This window comes from Pterocles gutturalis, unplaced genomic scaffold, assembly GCF_000699245.1.
Source record: "Pterocles gutturalis isolate BGI_N339 unplaced genomic scaffold, ASM69924v1 scaffold40581, whole genome shotgun sequence".
Classification (NCBI taxonomy): Eukaryota; Metazoa; Chordata; class Aves; order Pterocliformes; family Pteroclidae; genus Pterocles; species Pterocles gutturalis.
Genome location: NW_010101861.1, coordinates 5,733 through 20,716, shown reverse-complemented (window position 1 = coordinate 20,716; position 14,984 = coordinate 5,733). Strand labels below are relative to the sequence as shown.

Sequence of the window (14,984 nt, the reverse complement as noted above, 5' to 3'; positions counted from 1 at the left end):
TGCACCTCGCCCCCTGCAGCTGCCTTCGCAAACGGCTCCAAGCCCTGGGCAAGGAGCAGCCGCAGCCACCAAGCCCCACACCTGGCTGCTGTGCCCCCACCTCGCAGCTTTACCCAGGGCAGGGGTCAGGACCGCAGCGCCGGGCGCGCTCAGGGTGCTGGCTGCAGCTTTTGCCTCTTGCATGCGGTGGGGACTGGGGAACCGACCCCCTCCCCTCCCACCAGCCTCCTTTGCTGGGTCTGTCCCTTCTGCCCAGCTGCGACCAGAAGGAGCAAAACCAGCCCTCAAGCTCAGCTGAACAGCCTCATCCAGGGCTTCCTCTGGGTTTGTCCAGCACACATCACCATCACACTCATGGGCCATCGTGCAAAACAGCCCTGAGGTGTCATCTGCGCTTCAGGAGTGGCTTTGAGTCACGGTTCCAAGCACACAGTGCCCTGCAGGGACCATGGGTCCAGCCAGCTTCTCCAGTTCCCAGCTGCTCTGGAGCACAGCACTGGTGTGAGCCTGCAGGGATCACCCATCCTCGGTTGCAACAGCACCAGCTTCCCGAGGGGAGCAGCAGGACAAGCCCCAGGCACTTGTTCCCCAGGGGCCTGGCTCCTGCACTGGTTTTTGTACCCCTGTGTGCATAGCTGCCTTATTCCCACCTGCAAAAACATGGGCTGGTAGGTAGTAAACAGAATCCTCCCCTTCAGCATCCATAAGAGCCCCTGGCAAAGAGCTGTCAGCCCCATGGAGCACTGTCCCCGTGCCCCATGTCACTGCCAGGGTATGTGATAGGACAGATATTAAACAGTGTCCCTCCAGGGCTCTTCCCCAGCTGCACCATGCAGACCCTCACCCCTCAGCTCCAGCACCCCCTGCCAGCACAGGAGCAGAGAGGAGCAGAATTAAGACCATCCTCTTTCCCCAAACATCATGTTACGGTTCTTGTTCCCCCTGCCCCCAGCTTGGCTCTCTCCCCCCCAGAACTGCACCTACAGAAAACACAAGCAGAGGTATGCTTCCCACAGAGATGAGCACAAGGGGCAAGGCTTTCACAAAGACACAGCCAGGAAAGCGGTCCCACCAGGACCCAGTGCTATTGCAGAGGAGTTATTTGAAATTGATGCAGACAGCAAAAGCCCAGCGATGTGAGAGAAAAGCGTGATAGGACAAAGCCATAAAATAGGATACAAGCACAAAGACAGACAGAAGGCTCTTGAAATAACTGGCCTCATTTCTCTGTACTTTGTTTTCCCTCTTCCTGGGCACACAGGAGTAGCGAGCTTAGCCCTGGTGAGTGCAAGCAGCATCTACAACCTTTCACAAAGCTTTCCAGATGCTCAGGAGAGGGCTGAAGGACTACACTCAGATCCAGCCCCATGCCTGCTATGGCAAGGAGCTTCAGGAAAAGCAGAGGCTCGGGTCAGCCAAGCAAGCAGCACTTGCTCAACCTACTCCTGAAAACCAAGCTGGAAGGCACAGACTGTTAGTGAGGAGGCAGCACAAAGATCCTCCAGCGAGCAGGGACTGGCTTGCTAAAATGGTGACCAGACAGAAGAAAGCAAGTACGTTAGTGGAGGAAAAAAAGAGTCAGAAACAGGAGTAAACAAGAATGTTTGTTCTTGTTAAGTTTATTGGCATCATGTTCGTCTCTTTACATAAGAGCTCAGCCTACGTACTAGAATGTAGACCTCTGGAAAACAGGTAGAAGGGCTCCATTTAAGCAAGCTACAAACGCAAGAACAAATACCAGGAAGAAAGGAAGAGAGGAAAGGGACTAGATTGCCAAGTTTTTCCATACCAAAAATCCAGATTAGCAGTCAGTAAGAAGAAAGGGAAGATTCATAGTCCAGGTTGTTCCTTGAGAACCAGCTACCACAACCCAGGTGGGAGAGGAGCTCCTTTCACAGCACAGAGAGCCACCAGGACACATCAGCTCTGCCTCCTTCCCACACTCGCTCCAGGATGTTAGGAGTTAAGCAGTAGGGCAGGTGAACAAATGAGGTCATTTCATAGCTGTATTTAATTTCAAATCCAATAATCCAGTGTGCATATCAATGCTGTTATGCAAATCTGAGAATTTAGATACAAGGAAGCCAGACAGATTTTCCAGAAGATGAAGCCTTTCGGCCTCAAAACAAGAAGGCGTACATAGTTCATCTCTACTGTACAGAATACTGCCTCGATCTGGACTCTGTGTTGCTAGCACGCTGCAGTTCACAAGTGTCCTCCTCACTTTCTACACAATCTGTGTTTCAGTACTTGAACATGTAATTCAGGAATTTTACACTAATTTATACATTTTTAATTGGTTGCATATATTAACATGTACTATAAGATTTTTCCTAAAGAAGCATTACATAATACATGGATACTGTAAAAAGATTTGATTAGTTAAAAGTAACAAGCATTAACAGAGATACATACAAAACTCAACCTAGTTGGACTGAGTGCTGAGCTTGCGATGAACTATGGGTAACCAGCCTTTCCAGTTGCAGCCTTCACAGGGGAAAACACCAGACAGTTAAAAATGTATGGAACTTGTTACACAGATTACCTGTAAACAGTTTCTCTCCATTGGACACCTGGAATTAGATTCAGTTCCAAACATACATAAGAGTTTCCATTTTAAACTAAGAGAAAGGTCTGTTACCATGAAGTGTGATGTGGATGGTGTGGGGACGTGAGCTCTGAAGTGTGGGACTCACAGATGCTCATGGGAAATGGATGGATTTTGGCAGCTGGAGATGGAAATTTTTTTTTAAATTTCGTTTTAAACACAGAAGAGGGGCTGTGTGTTTGAAGGCCTAAGTGTGATATTCGTTTGTGAAGGACTGTGCTCAACCCCTCCCTCTCCCCTCAGCAGCTGCAGCTCTCCGCAGAAGCCTTCACTCGGTCGTTCTTGTCTAGTTTGATGGGTTCAGGGAATTCATTGTAAAGCTCCACTTCGCTTTCCTGGTGGGAGAGAAGAAGGGAGGAGTTCGTGCCATGACTCTACAGACAGCTCCTAGCATGCAAGGAGCCCTTCTCGGCTGTGGGGAAGGCTGTCAGAAAGCCCGAGGCTGCCTGCAGCAGCCGAGCTCGGCAGGCAGGACCAGCACCCGCAGAGGACACCCACCAGCCCCCTCCCTACCTGTTTAAGTGCATTTCGTGCAATCGTCTGGAAAGCTTGTTCCACATTAATGGCCTCCTTGGCACTGGTTTCAAAGTAGGGGATGTTGTTTTTACTGTAGCACCAGGCTTGTGCCCGTTTTGTGGTGACCTGGGTGGACAGAAAGCAGCATGACCACCTCCAGCTGTGCAGGAAGGGGGTTTTATTTCCAGGGCAAGGCCAGAGACCCCTCAAGCCCAGCCTGAGCTAAGGCAGCAGTTCCGACCTCATTCAAGCCACAGCCTTGACACAGAGCACCGTCTGCTGCCCACCAACAGACACGCTCAGCCCCAGGGCAAGGAGCACCACACCCAAGAAGATGCGACCACAGAGCAGGGACTTGCTCCCACAGGAGTTTCTCAGCAGTTCAGGAGGAGAATCAGCTCCTCTCCTTGCATTACCCAGGGAGCTGCTGCAATCCTTCCACCAGTGGGCAGGAGCATGCTGCGCACAGGCACTGGACCCCTCTGGGAGGAGAAACTCTTCCCCAGCTGCAGGCAACAGTTGAGCCCCGCTCAGGCACCTCCCACTCCTGTTTCTCAGATAACCCTCCCCTGTTCTGCAGGTCTCCCACTCCAGCAATTTGCTAAGGTTAACAAGTCCCAGTACTCACTTGTCTGTTTTCTAGGTCAATCTTGTTTCCCAGCACAACAAAAGGAAAGTTCTCAGGATCTCTTGGACTGGCCTGAATGAGGAATTCGTCCCTCCAGCTGTCTAGGGTTTTGAATGTGTTGGGGGCTGTGACATCAAACACCAGCACACAGCAGTCCGCTCCTCTGTAGAAGGCAACTCCCAGAGACTGAAATCGTTCTTGTCCTGCTGTATCCCATATCTGGAGCAAAAGACAGGGCAGATAAGCCAGCTCTGCTCCGACACAGTCCACAATTAGAGCCCTTATTTCCTAACTCCCCACCAGGCACCTACAGCCCCCAGCTAGAGAGGAGCACCTGAAGGGTGGGGAATTCTGTAGGCACAAAAGTACCATGAGCCAGAAACACTTATGAAGACAGTTAACCCTTTTTCTGTTCAGCCTCAGCAAGGGACATACCCTTGTTCTGGGCAAGCAGAACTTAGGGATTAGAGTCAGCAGGTGACATGCTACGGTGCTTTGGTGCACGGGGGTGCCAGCACAGCCCAGAGACTCCCCTCCGATGTCTGCAATGGGGCTTTGCTGCCTTGCAGTCAGTCTCACCATGCAGAGATGGAAGTTTCAGACAGTGCAGACATAAGCAGACTGGCAGGTTAGTGCCATACCCACAGCACTCAGGGCAGCGTGAGTAGCTGACCTGACTAAGGAGTCCCTTCCCAGTTCCTAAACGCCAGGGAATTGCATCTTTCTACCAAGATTTAGTTTACTGACAGTACCAAATGCTGGTTTTTAAACTGGGCCTGGCAAAGCTGCTCTTAGCTGAGCCTAAACTGATTTTTGCCTTCCCTTTTCCAGCCCATGCGTGGATTTGTAGAGCAGCCCAGCAGCACCCGTGGCCAACAGCAGCTCAGTGCTGTCAAGGCTCAGACCCAGTACATTGACCCCTGCACTGCTCTGGACACTGGAGCAGATACTTCCAACCTATGTGGTCCAGGCAGCCCAGCACCCCTTGAGCAGGGAGCAGAGTCACTCCTTACCTGCATTGTCACTAGCCTGTCATCCACCATCACCTCTTTTGTCAGGAAGTCTGCGCCTATCGTAGCCTTGTACTGGTTACTGAATTTCTTGTTCACATACTGGTTCATGAGCGATGTCTTTCCCACTCTGTGCAGGAAAACAAGAAAAGACTAGGTAGGTTGCTTCTACAACAGTATTCAATCAACTGCCCTGAACAGAACACCCCGCTGCCCTTTGCCTTCTACCGTGGCCTCCTGGCCCTTCAGCCAGGGAAAATGCCCCCACCTCTGTGAGAAGAGGCTTTTACAGCAATAGATGCTAAGGCAACACACTGAGTAAGAGCATTAGCTACCTCAGGATATGAAGGATTACAATCCTGAGAAACTTTGTTTCCCCACCAGTAACCTGATCCTCGGTAAGGGGTACACATGTTACATCATGAGGGTGATTTTGGAAGAAGATGAAGTGCCCCAGAGAAACCCACCAGCAAGAGTCATTGCCAGCCTCTGCAGAAGGAGGTGGTAGAGGAACAGGGAAGAAGATGAAGTGCCCCAGAGAAACCCACCAGGCAAGAGTCATTGCCAGCCTCTGCAGAAGGAGGAACAAGGAGGAACAGTCTCAGCTGGGAACAGCTCACTACACATCTGCTAGGCACCCAGAGGTGGAGATCCTCCCCAGAGAGCCAGCTCAGAGGCTCATATACCCTCTCTGCAGCTGAGAAACGCTCCCTGATCAACAGCTCGCCAGGCACAAGGGTATAAACAAGCCTTATGCCACAGGAGTCAGGTTGCAGCCTGCACAGCAAGTCACCTGTGACAGTGGGGCAGATCCTTGCTCACCAGCACAGAGCAAAGCCTTCGCTCCACGGGGCAGCTCCAGCCAGATCAGACAGAGCCAGCAGATGGCTCAGGATAACCTACGGCTCTGACAGAGGCAGAGGTTAACAAGTCACCTCAGATGGCTTACTAGCAGGGTTGTTTTGTTGGGTTTTATTTAAGCAAAAATCTCATTTCAACCCCACACTTCTCCTCCTTGCAGAGCGGCTATCCCGTTCTGCCACTGGAGTGGGCTGCACTGCATTCCCCCTGATGAACACTGTGGCAGGACTTCAGGGTAGTAAACTGCAGGGACACACTCAGGGGCAGAGGCTAGTGAAGTGTTCTTCAAGCTGCAAGGTAACACAGCTACCTGGGGCTGCAACACATCTGCTCCCAGCACTGCTGGTTTCTCACAGTGCATCCAGGCTCCCACAAGGCAAGACCACTCCCCAGCCAGACGCAGACTGGTAACTGACAGGCTCCTCCACTTACCCGGAGTCTCCAAGGATGATGACTTTCAGTAACACTTTCTTCCTAGAAGTCATCTTTTACACTAGAAAGGAAGGGGAACAATCCCATCAGACACCATTACCATGTAATTCCAGCGAGTCTGGGGGCTGAGAAGCCCGACTCCCAGCAAGGAGCCAGCGATGGGCACAGCCCAGCACTCCCGGAACCAGACTCACTTGAGCAGTAACCAGGTGTGTACCATCCCATGGGCAGGGCCATGTCAGACCAGTAGTAGCAACTACCAACAGGTAGGTGAGCCAAGCGCTCATCCTTTACAGTACCAAGCCCATTTCGGACCCATCTCCATGCCCTTCGGTGGGTGTACAGCCTAGGCCACCTCCTGGAGGCAGGGAAACACATCAGCTCCCAATGCAGATTAATTCCTGCACACGGTACTTAGTGAGATGTAAGCAGAAATGTGCCCCATACCACAACAAGTAGTTTCCAGGAGGAAAAAAATAAAATAAAAAAACCTTTGGCTTCCTCCACCTTTCAGGTTCAGCTTGGAGAAGCGATAGCTCTCTGGCAGCTGTGCTGTGTGAAGGTGTTGAGTCCCAAGGACAGGCTGTGGTTGAAGCTGTTGCAACATAACCACACCAGCCAGCTGAACAGCCGAATTAAGGGCAAACTGCTGCCAGACTCCGCGGCTTTGCTGGGAGGACATGAAGCGAACTACTGCCATCTCACCTCCAGCGGGAGAACAAGAAAGGCCACAGCAGCAAACCTCCCAGCATGCAGGCTAGTGCTAGACCACAAGTTGTTTTTTCAGTCTCATCCTGTCATGACTCCAGCCCACTGGAGCTGGTGGTTCTAAACGGGCCACTAACAGTCCAGGAGTGAGAGCTGAGCTGCAGACACCCACACTCCTACTTGCTCCCAGGTCTCCTCCAGATCAGTGAAGCAGCCAGAAGTCCACCAGCTGCAGCAGGCCTGAATGCACTTCTGGATGTGTGTTAGCACAGTGAAAGAAAGTACAAAGCCTTTCTGTTAGTGGTTGAGCACACCCCTCCTACCATGAGGCCCTTCTCCCCACCTCTGGAAAGGGGACGGGACAAAGCCTTCTTAGGTGCTCAGGCTTGATCAGATCACAGAAACTGGTTTGGTATGAGCTGGTCCATGAGACGAGGTCTCCTGGTCTTTCCCTGAGGAGCCCTGCGGGTTCTATACAGCAAGAGGAGCAAGAAGATGGTCAGAGCTGTGCTCCTCAAGCACAAAGACCCTTTACAACAGGCTTAATATAGCAAGCCCTTATATGGGAACTTGGTTACCCTGAAATTCCCATCCTGCTATACCACATTCACTGCACCACACAACTCCTGCTCTTCAGGAGCTATTCCTGACTCTCCACAGGTCAGGAGACCTTCACTTCTACAACAACATGGAGAAGAGTCTCCTGAGCAGCTCGGTCCCATGCATTTCCTGGGATGTGCAACAGCCTAAGCTGCCAGATAACTGCAACCTGCTTCATCCCGCTGCCACAGGAGGTGACATGCTCCAAGCTGGAGAAGTCTCTTACTAGATGCAGAGTCCGATTGCAAAAGGTCTTAATTGTCTCAAGCTTTGAGTGCCAGAAGAAGTGCAGTCTCGTAGACTTTGCCACCAGCCAGTGCTGCAGAAGTCCTCCTGCAGCTGCTGTAGGCGGTGGTGCACCTACAGCCACACCTTGGGGGCTGCACCACCTCCTGCATCTCAGGATACATCCAGATGGGAAACACTGGTGAGAAGATAACAGCGAGATGCTGTTGGGTGAACAGCAGCGACAGGCCACCCGCAGAGCTCATGCTGTCCTTAGATGGTTGTGACCAGATGCCAGAGAGCCTGCACAGGACAGTTTCTCCAAGTGTAAACACCTCTCCTTTCCAAGGCTGCCTATGCTGGACCGCGCTGCGCAGTGATCAGCTCACCGCCCAGCTACACCAGCCAAGATACAGCCAGCTGAAAACCATCAACCACCCCAACCTTCAGTCCTGCTTCTGCTCTTGCCAAGATCCACACTCTACAGCTTGTCTCCTCTACAGCCACAGGGAGAACAGACCATGTAAGCTCCTTCAAGCGCTCGGCACCACCTGTGTTGTCAGAGCATGTAGCACGAGTGTCACTTGTGCCAGCCACACCAGAGACTTCTGCAGCACAATGAGCCCAGATGGAGCAAGAAGCAAGCAAGCAGAGCCTTGAAACAGCTTAAAGAGAGCTGTGTATGCCAAACTGTCATGGAAAACATCTGTATAGGTTCAGGTCCAGGGTGCGACTGTTTTCCTCAGGACAGAGCAAAACAAGTCACCCGAAGTGACTGTGCCAGCACCCAGCATGTGCTGCTCCTGTTTTCCCGAGCATTTGCAGTATCGCTTGCCACCAGCTGCTGCAGCTCACTGCTTCCTGCTATTCAAAGCAGCTTTGGACAAGCTGGCATTAGTTCTCATGCTCACGGAGGGATTTGCAGAGCCCTAAATTACAACACTAAATCACACAGGATGCTTAGCACCCAAGTTCAACACAGCCTGAAGTCCCACTGTGGAGGGAGGGGAAACTGCTCTGTCAGGTCCCATTACCTTGGAGCCAGCCCAGCCGAGCAGCCACGGGAAGGACGTTGAGTCAGACCTGACACTGCCTTCTTGTCATAGCTGACAGGCTACCCCACCAGCACGAACAGCTAGGACTGCCTCACCAACACCGGTCAGGTGAGACACCCAGCTTCCATCCCAGGTGACGCAACGGAAATGAGCCACAGCACAGGATGAGCTGCATCAGCCTGGTGTTGGGTCTGGGCCATGAGACAGTGAGGAGCTCCAGTCCCACCAGGGACCAGCGCTGGCCACTGCGCAGTGTCCCACCCCCGTTCTGCTAGGCCTGATCAATGCTGCCTTGAGGTTGATGGGCTGAGCCCTCTTATTAATCTTCTTATGACAGGTATAAACAGACCAACACTTCAGAGTTATTCCTTGCCCAGTACCAGCAGAGACCTTGCCTTTGGAGAGGAGTCGTCCTTTCCAGGTCTTGGAGGAAGTACCAGTGTTTGATCTCCTGGAACCTTCCTACAGAAGGAAACCCCTCTAAGTTTAAGTAGCACGAAGTTGCTCCCTACAGCACCACCTTTGCCACTTACCACCTTCTGTGTGGCCAAGCAGGTCTCCAACAGCAGCTCCAGCTTTAGAGCAGCTCTTGTGCCTGACTGGTCCTGGTGAGATCTTCAATCTATCTGGATTAAAGACATCCCCCTCCTCTCAACAGGAGTTCCTTATGAAGCACCCCAAAGGCTCAAACTACTCCAAGGACATGCCTCCTCCGATGTTTGTTTTTAACAAGCTGAGGTCCTGGGAACAAAAGACACCAGTGCTCTCGGAAGGTCCTCTAAGTGAAGCTTTACAACGGTCTCCTTAACACCATGCAAAGGATTTTGGTGACTTCAGCTTGTACTAAGCCAACAGCAAAGACAACATCTTCATGGCAGAGGACACTTCCACACAGTGCACCTGACATAAGCTCAGAAATACCTCAGCTGATGCTGGTTACAGCATGTCACTTGGTGTGTCAGCAGACCAAGGTGCAACCAGCCAACCCTGGACCAGGTTCAGAACCCCTCAATTTGCTTTCCTGAAGCCAGAGGCAATTTACGACAATTCCCTTGTTACCACAGGCTGTTTCTCACATTACATGGCACTGAGTAGGTTCATTACTGCCTTGTGTCCCAGAAATGGATCCTACATACATGCTCCAAGCTACACAGATCTCATTTCTGTGAGCCCTACCAGTGCTAAATCAGTAAGGGAGACCAAGACAACCAGAGCTTCAGCTCACACACAAAGCAGGTGTGAATACCTGAAGGAGCAGCTAGTTCATGAGGAGTCTCTCCAGTTACACCTGCAAGAAACATTAAATTACCGAGCTAAGGTGAGATGTAGGCTGTGCAGGGCTTCTTCCATGCTCTAGCAAAGAGCAGGCTCAGCTTGAGTGGAGATCAAACCCGTGATAATGCTGAGCCAGTGGTATCCAAGCCTGAGACTATTTTGCACTAGATATGCAGCTCATCTTGCCTTCTGATACTTAGAGCAGCATCCTGTCAGAGTCGCACAAGCCCTTAAGATGGCAGTGTGCGAGCTCACACAGGGCTCACATCCAGTCCCAGGACGTTTCTGAACCAATGCTTCCCTTTTCAGAGATACCATGAAGCAAAACCTGTTTGTTAAGATTTGATCTGAGACATCAGTTCTGTTTTACACTGTGTGAAGTCTCTTGGAGAGAGGTCACCTGCATGACTGCTCAAAACAGCCTACCAGCATACCTAGCTAACCATAGAGCCACCTGAAACTTCCCATCAATCAGAAGTCCTGGCGTAAGTGGCACCAGAGGAATGGCACAGCCGCCTAACGCAGGAGTCCTTCCACTCCATTTTTTAATGCCTGTCCCTCTAAGCAAACAAGCCATTAACAGTATGTTGACCCTCCTGAGGTTAATCCTGGTACAGCATGCTCTCTCCCCCCACAGTGTCATTAACTTTGCAAGGCTGGCCTGCTGGAGCAGCAAGGGAGAACCCCAACATCTGACCAGCAAGTCTTACTGGCTTAGCTGGTCTGAAAGGAAGAGTCAAAACAACTGTCCCACAAACCTCCATCTTGCTCCTGCTCCTCAGATGCCAGAGGAAACAAAGCCTATGCCACATCTCATTAGGCTTCCCTTCTTGCTTCAGAGCACATTACAACTGTCCTTTCACTCGCTGTATTGAGACAGCTGCTTTAACCTGCAGCAGAAATGGATGGTTATGGATTCCTTAGAGATGTTCACATGTCAAGCCACAACACAGGCATTTTAACATTAATGAGACTGGTACAAGCAAAGGTCAGCAGGAGCTTGCATTGGTGGCCCACCAGATCTCTTCGATCAGCTATCGCTTAACACAGGTAGGCCTGTGAGAGGAACACCCTGTTAAGTTGCTCATGGACAGTTTTCCTATGAAAGTAGCGAGCCTTGGAGGGGGAATCTCACTGTTGTGGAAGACAACAGCTCCTTAGGCAGCAGCATACCCACACCAGCCTTGAACCTGCTGACAAGCTGCTGGAGCAGTCCTCACAGCTGCAGCTTTGCTATCACACAGTTCAAGTCAGAATCCTAACCAAGAACCAAAGTCTGTTTATGCAGAGGCTACAAGAACTGGGGCATCTGACCAGGAGTTCTCTGCTCCCACCTCTACCAGCCTGCCATCTGCACCTTCCACTAGAAACCAGCTGAACACTGAAGCAAGACTGTTGGACTGCACCTCTCACCTGTGTCCTTTGCCAGGGATATTTAACGCTACGCCGACAAGGTGCAAAACAGTAGGTGAGCAAGCATCAAGCAGAGCTGAACTCCCTGCAGCACTTACGAATACCTAGCTCTGCTCCCTCGTCCCAGCAGGCAGCACAAGAGTAAGCAGGTGTTCCACAAAAAGGCACATTTGAACCAGAGGCACTACAGGTCTGTTCTGGGTGCTGTAGAGGATAAGCAGAGCATTCCCTTCTCCACTGGACCTTCAGCAGTAACACCCAGCCACGGGAAAGCCCACCCAGATAGAGCAGTACTGCAGGAGGGGACACCACACGCTGCAGTGGGCTCACCACGGTGACCAGACCGAGCAGAAGACAGCCACACTCGAACACTGGAACAACCTTCTGTCCTGAAATGCAGGAAAAGCATCCTGAAATGCAGCTAAGCGTGTTTCCGACACAGGAACTCCACCTCTGCTCACTCTTCTCTCACATGGGGGAGGCTGCAAAGCATTAAGTCTCTGTACTACACCAAGGAGCTATTTTTATTCCCCCTCCGAACAGTTCTGCATTTCTTCAAGGAAACTGAAGCTGGAAGAATGATTCAGGGACCAGCTCAGTCAGATTGAACCAGTTCTTTCCCAGAAGCAGCAAGTTCCCTAGCACATTTGGTACCTCAAGGGGTTATGCTGGCTTAGACCTTTAGCCACTGAAATGAGATGCTCCCTAGATGTTTATCCTGTTTGTCCAGGATCAAGCACATCCAGCTGGCACACATCACTTGCCCCACGGACACACTGTACCCTGCCATGATTTAAGCCAAGTTTAGCTGAGGCTTCAGGTAGACATATTAATTTGTTCCAATTCAGCTACCCTGAAAACGCAAGGCCTCGTCCTGAGGAAAGGCAGACAGTCTGCTGTTGCCATTAGCTGACCAGGATCACAGTGCCCAAGTGGTCCCAACACCCTTTGTATTGAAGCCTCAGTCCAATTGCAGCAGGAGCTCAAGGTGGAGCTGTGCAAATTTCACCAGTATAATCCAATAACAGCTTGGTTCCAACTACCTGATCATGCAGACATAGCTAACAAGGTGCCTGCTAATGCAAAACTACAAGTGACAGCGTGAGCAGTTCAACATGAATGCCCACCCAAGACCCACAGACATCAGCCTTTAATATCTTTCACTTGTATCCTGCCCAGATTTTTGACTGCAACAGAGCCTGCATATTTTCCTTACCAAACCCAAGTGCTCTGCAAGTGGAACAAGTGCCCAGTATCCTTGCACTGATGACTGCTACAGAAGCACAAGAAGTTTTAACAGCACGTTGAGTCTTGCATTGAGAAGGGCTGCACAAGCAGGACAGGACCCTCCTCCACTCCCATGACAGCTCTACTCGTAACTCAGCTTCCCCAGCTGGCTGGAAGATCCCATCTAGGAAGCCTCACATTTACTGGGGACATGGGCTGGCTTTGTACCTAAAAAGCAAATTAGGAACATCTTGCCATTCAGGATGACAACTTGCAAGAACTGCTCTCTGTAAGTGGGTTGTTTTCTAGGTCACCAGGCTCCTACAGCCCCTGCAGTCAGCAGAGGTGCTTGAGGAGCTGTCAGGTGGCCTCACTGTGCAGTCTCAGCAAAGCCCATACCAAAACCAGCTGGCAAGATATTCCTGCGACAGCTTCACAGAAGGGGACTTTCTAGCTGTTGCTGTATCAGTAGCATCTCAAAACTGCTTTCCACCTCCTTCTTCCCCACATGTTTAGGTTGCTGTTCTAACCAACATATTCCCTACTGCTGGTACCTAGCCAAGAGCTCAGGCACAGCTCATCCCTCCCTAGGCTGCTTGCTGCTGACTGCAGCTTCACCAGGAGCAGGCTTTTGTCCTGTTGGTGCCTTTCCCACCCAGCCCTTTGAGGCAGGAATCACCTCTGTTCAGGGAGTTGGGAGCCTCAGCTACAAATGAATTTTTGATACCTTGTGTGAAACATTATATTGCAAGGTGTCAGGTGTAAGGATGCTGCCCAGTGTCTATCCTCACCTGAGAGTCCTAAGCCAAAAGCTTCACCTTCTTGAAGAACAGCCTAGAGCTTTAAATGCTTGCTAGCACACTGACATGGCTCAGATCAAAATAGAATCTTCAAACATGTTTCAGTGTCCTGGAGGAATTGGCTTTTTAGATTACAGCTGTCTGCAGTAAGTTTCCACCTAATTTTGAGGGTGGAGCAGCAGCCTCCAGTGCTGGAGGAGATGCTCTAGGACCAAGTGAAGCTCAGGAACCAGCCAGCAGTGGCCAGCTACAGCTCAGCCCCATGGCTTTGAGTCTAGTTTACTGGCTGCTTCAGTGTGAGCACCAAACTGGTGTGACATGGTGCTAACAGCCAGGTGACCTGGGCTGAGAGCTAACTAACAGATGGATGTGACACCAGGCCCACACACACTCTCCTGCATCCTGTTCCTGGATAACATGCTCTTAAGACAGGTCAGTGCTAAATGGAGAGAATGATCAGGCAACATGCGGGAAAACCAGCTGGAAAGCAAAAACTTTGGACAGCGGTGAGCAGAATAGGCTCTTGGTGCAATCAAGGAAGCTTGAGAGCCCATGCTGAGGAAGACACTCCTTTCAATGGCAACAAGGTGTCGGCCCCCAATCCCCAGCTGGATGCGTCATCCCTGCTGTGGGCAAGGGCTCAAAGAGCTCCTTGGAAGAGGATACACCAACGGCCAGTTTGCCAGAGTCCAGATGACACAGGGAAGGCAGAAGCAATGCCACTGGTGCCTGGTAGGAGCCATGTCTGCAGTGCAGTCACAGGACTTGCACATGAGAAGGGGTCTGCCCTGCCCGAGGTCTCAGTTCAGCTAGGGCTCTGTTGGGGCTGTGAGGCTGGGAGAGCACTGCATTCCTGAGAGGCACTGATGCACATGATCAGTCAGGCTCAAAGCCTGAGTTCTCAAAGCCAAGTTCTCCAGTCCAAGCCTCGCTGATTCACAGCCCTGTTACACCTCCTGGCATTTATCCAGATCAGAGTTGTTTTATGCCTGCACAATGCTTCAATACTAGATGTGGAACCGAACAAGCTTCCTGCTCGAAAGCTGCCATTACGGTTCACGACTCTACCCTAGAAAGCCCAAACTAGGCAGGACCAGCCCCACCCCCACACCAGGAAGGAGTAAAGCTTAGAACCTGATCTCTACTGGTTCAGATATCACAGCAGCCACCCTCTCTCACAGAGGTATCAGGTTGATCTAACTATATGGTTTGAAAGCAGGAGCAAAACAAGCACGGAAATGCATTTGCTTACAGGAGCAAGGCAGAAGTGTCTCTGCATGTTCAGTCAGCCCCCCAGTGTGCTTGGGAGCGGTGGGAAAGGTCTGGAGGTCACTTTTTGCTGTTTCCAGGATCACCGCTTTGCCCAGCCTGCTGCTCAGCCCAGATTACCGCAGCACCTGTAGGCTCTTCCAGGTGATAACCACCCTGAGACAGGCAGAGGGATGGAAAGAGCATAAAGTGTTCCCAGCAATGCAGCCAGCTGTGCTGGACAGCCATCCTGGAGGGATCGCTTTGCTCCTCAGCAGCCTCAGAACCACCACCACCATCTCCACAGCAAGCAGCAGGTATTTGAAGACAGCAGCTGCACAGAGGACAGGAGTGCAGGAAGGACCTGCCCAGACAGAA

The 14,984-nt window shown here is 51.3% G+C and overlaps 1 protein-coding gene across 4 annotated transcripts; it reads right to left on the bottom strand.

The window, feature by feature from the left end:
- Positions 1-1,601: 1,601 nt before the first annotated feature.
- On the bottom strand, positions 1,602-6,120 carry RAB7A (RAB7A, member RAS oncogene family). Of its 4 annotated transcripts, XM_010084747.1 has the most exons (6): positions 6,056-6,120; positions 4,766-4,892; positions 3,753-3,971; positions 3,122-3,250; positions 2,807-2,943; positions 1,661-1,844 (listed from the first exon to the last, which is right to left on the bottom strand). In XM_010084747.1, the coding sequence occupies exons 1-5, from the start codon at positions 6,106-6,108 to the stop codon at positions 2,848-2,850; spliced, it is 624 nt and encodes a 207-aa protein (XP_010083049.1). In that variant the 5' UTR covers positions 6,109-6,120; the 3' UTR covers positions 1,661-1,844; positions 2,807-2,847. The 4 variants fall into 4 exon arrangements, with proteins under 4 accessions (XP_010083041.1, XP_010083056.1, XP_010083049.1 ...); XM_010084739.1 differs by having other exon boundaries at positions 1,602-2,943; XM_010084754.1 differs by having other exon boundaries at positions 1,602-2,933.
- Positions 6,121-14,984: the final 8,864 nt, after the last annotated feature.

What these genes read in the sequence shown, in the direction of transcription:
- RAB7A (XM_010084730.1), bottom strand. Translation starts at nt 6,108, where the DNA reads ATGACTTCTAGGAAGAAAGTGTTACTGAAAGTCATCATCCTTGGAGAC. An exon ending in ACAGGCTAGTGACAATGCAG is followed by an intron (nt 3,972 to 4,765) that starts GTAAGGAGTGAC and finishes CTTTTGCTCCAG; the next exon opens with ATATGGGATACAGCAGGACA. An exon ending in TTGACCTAGAAAACAGACAA is followed by an intron (nt 3,251 to 3,752) that starts GTGAGTACTGGG and finishes CTGTCCACCCAG; the next exon opens with GTCACCACAAAACGGGCACA.